The 12421-nt window shown below is 32.7% G+C and overlaps 1 protein-coding gene across 1 annotated transcript in view; it reads left to right on the top strand.

Moving 5' to 3' along the window:
• PDXK (pyridoxal kinase) overlaps window positions 1–12421 on the top strand; it is a 54389-nt gene that overhangs the window by 29232 nt on the left and 12736 nt on the right. Inside the window, exons 4-7 of the mRNA XM_074300533.1 lie at window positions 2720–2803; window positions 4172–4218; window positions 7815–7900; window positions 9061–9106. Of these exons, the coding sequence (XP_074156634.1) occupies window positions 2720–2803; window positions 4172–4218; window positions 7815–7900; window positions 9061–9106 (263 nt within the window). The remainder of the gene's footprint in view (window positions 1–2719; window positions 2804–4171; window positions 4219–7814; window positions 7901–9060; window positions 9107–12421) is intronic.

Genomic DNA, 12421 nt, shown 5'->3' with positions numbered 1-12421 from the left:
GGCCTTTCTATAATCGCTTGTTCATCATTTTTTATAGTATACAATAATATTCCATTGTCTTCATGTAGCAACTAGTTCAGCCATTCCCCAACTGATGGGCATTTACTCCTTTTCCATTTCGTTGCTACCACAACAAGAGCTGCTACAAACATTTTTGCACATGTGGATTCTTTTCCCTTCTGTAAGATTTCCTTGGGATATACACCTAATAACGGCACTGCTGGGTCAAAGGTTATTCACAATTTGATAACCCTTTGGGCATAGTTCCAAATTGCTCTCTAATCTAAATGGATCATTTCACAACTCTACCAAAAAATGTATTAATGTCCCAGTTTTCCCACATCCCCTCCAACATTTATCATTGTCATTTCCTGTCATTTTAGACAATTTGAGAGGTGTGAGGTGGTACTTCACAGAGTTGTTTTTAATTTACATTTGTCTAATCAATAGTGATTTAGAACACTATTTAGTTATTTAATTAACTACATATGGTTTTAATTTCATCATCTGAAAATTGTTCATATCCTTTGATTATTTGTCAATTTGGGAATGACTTGTTTTCTTAGAAATTTGACACAGTTCTTTACATGTTTTATATGCATTTTGTGTATTACCTCTCTGTGAGAAGATATGCATTTGCATATCATTTCATCATAAATATCTTTCAAATTAAGTATTTCAAAGATGTTTTTCTTTATGATATAATTGTCCTTATATAAATTATTCTCCTGGTTCTGCTAACTTTATTAGATGTTAAGTTCATATTATTTAGGATTCTCTAAAATCCTCTTGTCAATGCAGCAATATCCCATTCTGTTCGTATGCCATAATTTGTTTAGCTGTTCCTTAATTGTCTAAGGTTGTCTTCGTTGTTGCATGCATCTCCCCCCTTCTTTTAATCCCCCTTCAGGATCAGGAAGTTTCTTAGCATTCTGGGTATGTTGTGTTTGTGTGTGTATATCTTCCCTCAATATCTTCAAGAGAAGTAAGATTCAGATGATTCCCACTTCCCCACTCTTCCTCCATGTTTGTATATCCTTCTTACACATTCTATTTATAATAGATTACAAAATAATTCTCCCCCTTTTTTTATAATAATGTACTTGTTCTCTCCTCTTTTTTTTTTTTGTACTTTAAAAGCCCAGCTTTTAAGGTATCAGAATGCTATTCTTCTCTCCTCTGAAAACATTAAGTTTAAAAGCTATTTTTTGTTTCTTTTTAGAATGTTAGCAAGACATCAACATATAGCTCTTTACAATTGCGCAAATTTACCTTTCTAGGTTTCTCTAGATTTTTGCCTTTTCATAAAGAATACATGAAGGTTCTCCCTTTTCCCTCCTTCCAAGACATAATTAGCTTTGTAGGGCAAATTGTTTTTGGGTTTAAGCCTATTTGTCTTTTGCCCATTGGAAAACTGGATATTATTCTTGGATGCAGATGAAGCAGAATACCTGAAATTGATAATCAGGGCATAGCAACTAAATTTCTCTTGTATAAAAGCAAACTGCATGCCCTGAATTGAGGAGTGGGGAGAAGAGGCTCAATTTGCCATTCAAAATTGGACTGAACCAGCTACACCCAGCAGGAGAACTCTGGGAGATGACTACGAACCACTACATAGAATTCCCAATCCCTCTAACTTTGTTCGCCTGCATTTTGGATTTCCTTAACACTATTTCAAAGTCCGATTCTTTTTGTACAGCAAAACAACTGTTTAGACATGTATACATATATTGTACTTAATTTATATTTTAACATGTTGAACAACCTGCCATCTGGGAGGGGGGCAGGAGGGGTAAAATTAGAACAAAAGGTTTGGCAATTGTCAATGCTGTGAAATTACCCATGCATGTATCTGGTAAATAAAAACTATTTTAAAAAAAAAATTGGACTGAAGATCCCATAAGATAGAGGAGCACTCTGATTGAGTCCTGATGGGGAGAAGTAACTATTACCCTTATTAGTATTATTCTTAAGGGCTCTATTTTATTTTAACACTTTGTTTTCTTAATTTATAAGATTATCCTTAGATATTTTGACTAGAGGAATTCATCCTTCATTAATGGTATAATTCTTGTATTAAAACTTAGGGAATTTTTCTTAAATATGGCGACCTCAGGGAAATAACAGCAAAAAGTATTTTTTAAAATTGTTGTTTTTTGATTAAATAGTACTTTATACTGTTCTCATCATATTACAAGTACTTTTGAGGATTTGACTCCCTGCCTATGCATTTCCTATAAAATAATCATTATTCTATTTGTAGAATACAATTTGTATAGTGTTCTTTTTAAAAAAATAACAGCTAAAAAGAAAATAGTTAATCCTTAATACAGAATGCCGGAAACCTTATGATTCAGGGGCATTATTTACTTGTAAACATTGTTCCCATGGTGTTTGTTTGCTTTTTTAATAGTGAATTGAGGGCCACTAGGTGGCGCAGTTGATAGAGCTGAAGTCAGAAGGACCAGAGTTCAAATTTGGCTCAGACACTTAGCACTTCCTAGCTGTGTGACCCTGGGCAAGTCACTTAACCCCAATGGCTCCTTGACCATGTTCTTGCTTGCTTCCTCAATTATATGCTGAATAGTCATAGAGCACTTTAGCTCAAAAATGTCCATTTCATAGTAGTTGCCATTCTTCCTCTATCAAGGTCATGGGCAGCTTTCCCATTTGGTGAAACTAATTCATATTCACTTTGTTATTTTTCTTCCCAAAGGTTACACAAGAGATAAATCATTCCTTGTAATGGTAGTCGACATAATCAGAGAATTGAAGCAGCAGAACTCCAAATTGGTGTATGGTAGGCAGTTGTTTTTCTTTTTTCTCTTTCTCAGACTCCAAGTGAGACCACATTAGTTGAAAAACCAGTGCTTTTCTTTTAGCAAGGTTAAATTAGTCTTTTGAAAATACCATATCCCTAAAGTCTTGGTGCAGTTGTAAACCTTAAAAATTTCAGAAGTATAAATGCTAAAAACCTATAAAATATTATTTAGAAGTTGAATTATTCAAATTTTTAAAATTTATGTCATTTTATGAATCTTAAGTAATGAAACATGGGACACACTGTCATCATACATATGTATGTAACATTCTGAATGATACTTTCAAACCAGTGGATAAATCCAGAAGGTTTTCTTCCTTGGCTGCCTTGATTTTCTATCTCCATTGGACATTTTCCCCTTGGGGGCCATATCTAAGCTATCATATCTGCGTTCTTCTTTGGGAAATCCCAAAGCTCTGATTACAAAAGCATTCCATTGATTCACTGACCTGCAGTTAATAAAAAGTTTTTACAAAGTTCAAAAGTTGATTGAATACAACAGGTAGCACAAGACAAGATTATATTGATTCATAAGTATTTTAAGGTTTCAATTAACATTTCTAATGTTTTTCTTTGTAAGTATATATTTATACTTCTGAAGTTATTAAACATAAAAAACTGCACTAGATTTTTGGGCTGTCTTGTATTATCCTTTTTATGGGGGCTATATTGATATGTTTTTATGAATGATTATTAAATCATTGTTAATTATAATAAAGATAAATTCTGATTTCAAACCTAGTCTTCTAGCACTTAACCTGAAAATCATTTTGATCCTATTTTCTCGTCTGTAATACTACCTCATAAGATTGTTCTGAAGAAAGTTCTATGTAAACTTTTTTATCCCATCATTTCCTTAATAAAACTTTATGGTCACTTTATTTTTTAAATAGTATTTTATATTTTGAAATACTTGCAAAGATAATTTTCAACATTCACCTTTGCAAAATTTTGTGTTCCAAATTTTTCATCTTCTCTATTCCCCTCCTCCCTTCCCAAGAGAGCAAGATATTGGGTATAAGTTAAATATGAGTCACTGTTATTTTCTTAATTATATCTCTACTCATAAAGAAAAAAGAAAGATCAGGCATAGGGATTGGAACTGTGATATTGGTAGAAAGTCCCCTCTACAACACAGGTCAGCATTTTTTTTGTTGCATTTGCTTGGACCATAGAGATTGGACTCACAAGCTGGTATCTGTCAGAGGTTGCACTTGAACCTGGGATCATTATAATTTCTGGGTTGATATCAATCAAGATTTTTATAACATTGAAAAATATATTGCATGTTCTGTTTCTGTTGTGACATAAAAAGGGTCTTTTCCTAAGGTCTTTTTCTTTTTGCAGTGTGTGATCCGGTGATGGGTGACAAATGGAATGGAGAAGGCTCTATGGTTAGTAATTCCCTGACATTTGAATCGTGACTCTGGTTCTGACAGAGTTCCAGTATGTCACTCACTATTTGGTAGTAATATGACATTTATATGGCATGCTAATTGAGGCCAGCTTAAATACATTGTGGAATTTGAGAATCACAACAGTTATGTGAGGTGGGGTACTGCAGATTTTCTCCTTGTTTTATAGTTGCCTGTGATCACATGACCAGAAAGCACCTGAAGCAGGATATGCATCCAGGTTTTCCTGACTTTATTACTATTAGCCATCTCTTCACCATGAAACATGACTAGAGAACTTGAAATAATCTGCTGTAGAAGCAGATAAAAGCTTGGAAATATCTGGAGAAATCCCATAAATTTCTAAAGAACTCTCTTAAATCTAATCTAAATAAGATAATACTATAAAGAAATAAGCCTTGGCACTAGCAGCTGGGAGAGCTATTTGTTCAGTCATTTGTATGGTGTCCTGTCCTTGTGACGCTCATTTGGGGTTTTTGTGGCAAAAATATTGCAGTGGTTTGACATTTCTCCAGTTCATTTTACAGATGAAGAAACTAAGATAAGCAGATTTAAGTGAAATAAGTAAACAGAATTAATAGAAGATAAAAATTTGCAAATAATTTGGTTTAAGGTAAATTTTACTTACCCAGTCTATGTTGTGTGGTAAATACAGTATTTGCAAAGTAAATAATTACACAAGTACTGATTCAAAACATCTTAAGATTTTGAACTACAAGTAATTTGACAAAAACAGCTCTTATTTAAAAGCGACTGTATAAACTCCACTCTCATAGTATTTCCAACTAAAACATTCAGTGTGTACAAGTTCTTCCTAGCTGAGGATATTATGCTAAGATTTTTCTTAAAAGTGAGGAACTATTGCTATTGTCTTTTTTCCCTTTTTTGTAGTCTCCTGTCTAGTGTTCATTTCCCAAGAATCACCCCAGTTTTCAGTTTGCTTAATTAACAGTATAATTTCCATTGCCTTATTTCTTTTCTTTCTCTCCTATTTTACTGAATAGCCTATAGGTGCCTGGTGTTCCCTATACCTACAACAACCATGGGACAATACCACTTAAAACAAAACAAAGCAAAAAACCTTAGTTTAGCCCATTTCTTCTTAGATAAGTTTCTATTATCCATAGATTTCTGGTTGGTAAAGTGATTTCTGAAATAAAGTCATATTCCAGAGTAAGAATCTCTAAGCTATATTTTCCCCCTCATCTCATACTTCATACCTTTTAAATAGGATGAAAGAACAAAGTGTTATTGGACAAATTCCTAAGGTGGTAGGGTGCCAGAGGTTCAGGCTTTGCTGAGTTGATGTTTGATGATAGAAGAGACTATTTTTGTTAGCCCAATAATTAAAACCATTGTTGTTACTGTTCATTCTATTTCTTTCTCCCTATTCTTTCCATTTCCCTTTCTCTCATACTCTTTCATCTGCAATTTTCTTAACCAAATCAAGTATTGTATACAATGGTAAATTATCATTCTGGAAAGAAAACTTATCAATTTTTTTCAATATAAATATAGGTAAATCTTTTGAATGTATTAATACATTAAATGTATCATTATGCACATATATAAATTGGTTGGCCCCAGAAGACTCCTGCAGTGATATAAATATATAACACTGAGAATTTCAAACAATTACATGGAGAAAGTATTTCACTCAGAAAGTTATTATTTGTATTTATATAATGTTATAAAATATTCCTTAGATCTTTTGAGACCAGCAGGGCAAAGAGATCTGTCATTCCCAGTTTCATCATCTATTAAATAAAGTAGTTAGATTTAATGCTATCTGAGGCCTCTTCCAGCCCTAAATTATTCTTTTTTCTTTTTCTCTCTCCTGTGGGAATTTTAGATGACTCATTGCTCCCCTGCTGATAACTACAATAACTGTGTCCCTGACTCAGCTCACTAGTTATCTTCATTGCTTCTTGTTGAATTTAGGATCATGGGATTATGGCATTTAAATGCTGGAAATCATCACTCTAACCCTATCAGATTACAAAAGAAACTGGAGTTAGAGAAGTAAAATAACAGTCACAGCCACCTGATTGCAGTCAGGATTTGTTACTCATACCTCATGATTCTTAAAATCTAGTGCTTTTCATTTAGTTTCTGTTTGTTAGTAAATATAGTCAAAATGCATTTGGCATGATTTGTTCCATTTCTGTTTGCAAAAGCATTAAATAGCAGATTTTCTGACCCATTTCTCCCTTTTCTCACCATTTTTATGCTCAGTGAAAAATTAGTTTCTCTCTGAAAAACAGAACTTGGGAGTTTATAGTTACTTTCCCCTTAACCTCCTAAAGGAGTCCATGGGTCTTTAAAATTCTAAGGATTTGAGAGCATGTACAATTAAGGAAGACATTTACTTCTACTTCTCTTTAACTCTATACTCTTTTCTCAGAACTCTGGTTAAGTACCTGAATCCCTGGCCCTGGCGTCATCTTTTGGCATCATCAACTCCAATGTTGAACAAAGTTACTCATTATACTTTCCATCTTCCCAAATCACAGATTTTTGGCTCTATTGGCTATCTAGAAGCAATCTTGATCTGTCATTTTGGAGTTTATCTTGAGTCAATACAAGTAAAACTATCAGATTTAAATCAAGTGTTCAGTCATGATGTCATGATTAATCAGAGATCACTTTTATTTATTCACAATGTGAGTGTTTCATGACCAGATCACTTAGGGAAGATGGGTTCATTATCAGGTACATTTCAAAACCTATACTTTAAAAAAGTAATGTTAGAGTAAACAAGCACTAGGAAATTTTGGATAATTAATAATATCCATTTAAAAACTTAGTGATCTGAAATATACTGTAAAATTCATAATTTTTTGTCAGATCCTCACATACTGTATGTTTTGTTTCTTTTAAAGAGAATTCTTTTGAGGTCTAAAATCTAATGAAATTTATCAGTATTGAATTACTGTTTGTTGTTGTTTGTCCTTCATTCTTGAAGAGGACTGTGACATCACAGAATTGATGCCATGACATGCAAGTGAATTGGGTATAAGTGAGGAAAGGCTATGCTACCTCACTTTCCCCTCCATCTGGGTCCAGTGGCCAGATATAGATCAGGAAGCTATTAATCAGAGAAAATAATATTCTTATAAATTAGTTTAGTCAAATTATAGTTTAGTCAAAGTTTTAGCCAAAATTACAAGTTAGCAAACTTTTTCTTTTTTGTAATTAAAATCCATAAAAAATGATCCATCTCTATATAGTAAACCCCTATGAAGTCCCCTTTGTATTATTATAAGAACTCTTTCAAAATGGGTTGATTTACTCACTGCCCCTTATACAGTTCCCTTATCTGGAATGCCCTTCCCCCCCATTGCCTGACATTTGAAATCCTATCTATTCATGAGGTTCAATGTTTAGTGCTTTCTCTGTCTACAGTAATCACTATCTCTTTTGAATTCTTATAGCACTGATCATCTAAACTACTTACTAGGCACTTTACATAGTATCTTACTTTGTTAGATATATTTCCATGTGTATACCCTATATGTTAGTTTCTCAGTTATTACTTCTTGCTTGATGTATAACTGTCATTTTCTTTTTCATAGTATGTTCCAGAAGATCTCCTTCCAGTTTACAAGGAAAAAGTCGTGCCTGTAGCAGATATAATAACTCCAAACCAGTTTGAGGCTGAGTAAATCAATTTTTCTTTAAGACTTATTAAATATGTCATTTTTAGGTCTCAAAATAATTCAAAAGTACAATTCTCAAGTTAAATGTAAGTTTATTAAGCATAGCACTGCGATCATATAGGAATCTTCCTTCTTACAGGCTTGATGCTAGAAATAGGAGTTATTTCAAATCACTGAGGTACCGATGTAGACAATTTTCTGTCCCAGTATATTGAGCCAAGGGCTTAGGTGTCTGAAGGGGTTAGTTCATTTCCAAAAGGCAAGCAATTTACTTGCCATTTACAAAATGTATATTTTAAAAAACAGTAACAATTTAATCACAAGGTTTTTTGATTGGATTTTTTCCTCCCTGTTTTTGTGCAGGAGGAAGCAGGAAATGTTTTCATTTTCTTTGAGGGCTTTCCTATGGGAAGCAAGAAAGATAATAAATTTTTAAAGCCATCATGCTCCATATAGAAATTTAGAGTAGTGGGTGGAACTGAATGTTATAACTTTGGAAAACTATGCTCCAACTTAAGCTCCTGAAAACTCATGCACATCAAACTTAAACATGTGTATGTAGTACACCTTATAAAAACTTAACCAGAATTAAGATTCCAATAAAACTGCATCTTGGTGACTGAATAAAGTGGTTCAGGGAGAACAGTTTTGAGTTCATGTTGATTTTTTTTTTTTTTTTTTTTTTTTTTAATGCCTAATACCTCTAATTCCTATTACTAATGACTAATTACTCTAATTCCTATTTCATTAAACTAAGAAAGATAAAAAGAAAAGATTTTTAATTAAATAAGTTGTGATTATAATATATTTGCCTTTTTGTTTAGATAACAGAGATACATATCTTTTGCTTAATCAAACATTTGAATAGAGTATATAAGTTCTATAATTTAAAAACTTGTAATATTGTAATTTTCAAGCTAAATTTCTTTCTAATAGCATATAACAAATAACATTTTTATGCACTTACATTCCTTTGTGGATTTAAAATATTTTTATATTCTACATTTTCATATTTTATATTTTATATTCCTTTGTGGATTTAAAACTTTAGGGCTTAAGGCATACATGAAACATGTATCTGAGGACTTAATCCATAGAACCAAAAACTTGATAAATTAGTCTTCTTTTCTCTCCCCTGCTCTCATTTTTATTTATCTTTTAGGTTACTTACTGGAAAAAAGATTTCTACACAAGAAGAAGCATTAGAGGTAAGCATAACTATCTTTGAATTTTTAATTCATTTTAACTTCATATTACCTCAATTTTAAGAATTAACTTTGTTGTATTCTGTTTCATTGTAATGATTTCAACACCTTTTACATTCAAGACTGTCTTTAATTGAGGGATTAGAAAATTCTTTTTAAGGCAAGGGAATTTGAAAAATTATATGAAGAGAAATAGTCTACCCATGACATATGTATTATTTATTTTAACATAATGCATTGTAAAAAGTCCCTTACATCTTATGAAACTGTAGGATATCACTATCCAATTTCATTATCTGTAAAATGAAAAGAGTTGAATGACCATTGCAGACTTCCATCTGTGTCCCCTTCACAGGTCACAGGTTATGTTTACTTTTTCTTCATGCCTTTTTTCGAGAATGACTGAACATGATTGAAGAAATAAGGGCACATAGAAGTAAATGTCAGCTATGATGTGACAATATACATGGCAAAATTCCACATTAATAACTTGCTGGGGTTTGCCAAACATCTCAGGATAAGTTTTAGACAAGCTGGGAGACCCACACTGTAAAGATAGATTTAGGTTCCTAAAGACTTTAATGTATCTTTAAAATATTGTCCATTATGTAATTTGTGTAAGCTTTTAAAATGTTTCTAATGTAATAATAGCTAGTATTTATATTTGGGATTTTAGGTTTCCAAAATGTTATACAGTACATATATTTCATATGACAAAGTATTTTCTAGCATTTAGAGATGAAGAAACTAGGGTAACACAACTAGATAAATTCAGGTCTTCCTGACTCCAAATCTATATATTCATTACATCAGCTTCATCCAGCATCTCTATGGACAATAATGATAGTTCACATTATTTTGTCCATGGCCATACAACTATTCTGAAGGCTGTGAATTCAGTTGTCCTGCCTCTTGAGTCCAGGACTATTTCCACTCTGTCATGCTTCTGAGAAATGCAGAGTGAAGAGAAAAGTCAAATGGACTGTGACTTGCTACGATAACCTAGTTCCCTCATCTTTTTAACTTTGTTGCTCCATTGTAGTTGGAGTTTTTCTTCACATTCTATAGAAAGAGAAAATACAATTTATCCCTTGTTACCTTGTATTGAAGGTGGGTTATTGTCTCCCTCATGTAAAAAATAGTGTCCTCTATAGGCTGAAAGAGTTGCAGTAAGTGAATTTATGCATATAGTGTAATATATGTGATTCAGCTAGTACCCCAATAGTAAAAGGGAGTTCTTGTTATGGTGAAACAGTATGGAATCAATCATATTTTGGTAATTCTGTAGCTTTTTAGTACAATAACTTCATAAAAGGAGTAGGCTTATTAGGATAGGGTTAGAATTAGAATAGAAAAGGAACTAGTATTGCAGGAATTTATTCAGAAAACTTTGGGTTTATTAGCATAAGTTTGTTGATACTAACAATTCTTACCTCAAACCAAGGCCTAATTTGATTTCCTCTGTATCTAGTGATTCTCCAAAATTTCCTGTTTGATTTATACAAAATGTAAACAGTAACCTTAGAGAGAACTATTATGAGATTGAAAAATTATTCCTTCCCTTCATCCCTTCTTGAGTAGACAAGCAATTTCATACACACACACACACACACACACACACACACACACATACATACAGTATGCTCTCACTTCATTTTTCATCATAAATCTTTTGGAGTTATCCTGGACTATAGTATTGTTGAACTAAATCATTTACTGTTGATCATTATGCAATATTGCTATTAATGCATCCAATGTTCTCCTGGTTTCTACTTACTAAACTTTGCCATCAGTTTATCAAGATCTTACCAGGCTTTTTATGAAAGCATTCTGCTCATCCTCAACCATATATCACAACCACTTCAGCCATTTCCCAGTTGATGCACATCCTCTTAATTTCCAATTCTTTGTCACCATAAAAATAACTTTTGTACATATAGCTCTTTTTTCCTTTTCCTTTTTTTAAATGTTTGATCCAAAGCAATTTGAGATACTTTGAAAGAATCAGAACAGCTGAAGGGGGTTTGGTATGGCAGTCACCAAGAATCAATGGCTTTTGGGTAATCAATTCTCATGGCCTGCTGGGCCTCTTTCCTATTGCCCAATCACTACAACCCCAACCTGCCCCAGGGTTCAAAACAGGATAGATAGCCATTCTTCTTAGTTTCACATCAGCCAGCAAATCTGTTATGAAAAGCAAGTTATAATGCAGAAATAAGGAATAACCCATGTAGTATGTATTTATCTATTTTGCATAAAAGCATTCTAATTATTGAATTTTAACAATCCAAACAAATGTCATTTAAATAAGAGGTTTTTTTTGGTTTTGGGGTATGTACATATTAGATGTTAAATCTTGAATATTCAATGAAAATAGTAGAAATTATGTTTTTCTCTGGATTTTTTTTTCATTTATTGATGCAAGTTAAGAAAAAGAAGGAAAAAAATTCTTCCTTAGTTAATTGCATATATTGTAAAAATATCTCCAGTGAAATACAAAGATACATTTACATATATTTTTTAAAAATTAATGTTCTGTATTAATCTTGATGCTGGTATGAAAAGCAGCTTAGTTGAGTTTATCTCTTTGATCCTCACAACAATCCTCTATGGTACATGCTAGTGAGGAAATAGAAGCAGATAGAGGTTAATTAACTTGTCCACATTCATACAGCTAGTAAAGTGTTTGATATTGCATTTGACTCTAGACCTAGCATTATATGCCTAATGTCTCTGGGGGAAGTACAGTTGGGAAGATGGCAGTGTCATTGGGAAGGAGACAAGATGTGTATTCTAGAAGATTGGTGGTACAAGAAGAAAAAACTGATAGAAAATAACAAGAAGGTTGTTAATTGTGAAATAGGAATTCCTGAGAGCCCAGAGTTGATTGCAGAATTGTCAGACAAATCTGTATTAGAATAAAATTGGCTTAGGGTTGAGATAGATGGGTTGAGGAAGCTGCTGATCTTAAGCAATTTTGTATCATTCATTTGGAGCCAAAAAGCTCAGTGATATCGTTACCCATGTAGAAGGAAATGAGAGGGAGTAGCATTGATTCAACTTTCTTCCATATTAGGCAAAAGCAAAAGTTGTTTTCCTTTGCCCACTACAGTTTTGATATTCCTGAAAAAGAATTGAATTTTATTTTTGAGGTTGTGAGGTTTTTTTTTTTTGTTTGTTTGTTTTTGTTTTTGTTTTTGCTTTTGATGAAGCTAAATGCATCATTATTTGGAGAATGATTGGCCTGTCTTTTTCACTGTCAGAGCTGTTGCAATATATAATATACAGATTGTATATGTGATCTGATTCTAAGTGAAG

This window comes from Sminthopsis crassicaudata, chromosome 3 (genome assembly GCF_048593235.1).
Source record: "Sminthopsis crassicaudata isolate SCR6 chromosome 3, ASM4859323v1, whole genome shotgun sequence".
Lineage (NCBI taxonomy): Eukaryota > Metazoa > Chordata > Mammalia > Dasyuromorphia > Dasyuridae > Sminthopsis > Sminthopsis crassicaudata.
Note: the sequence above shows the minus strand (reverse complement) of the source record. Positions and strands in the feature narration are given on the sequence as shown.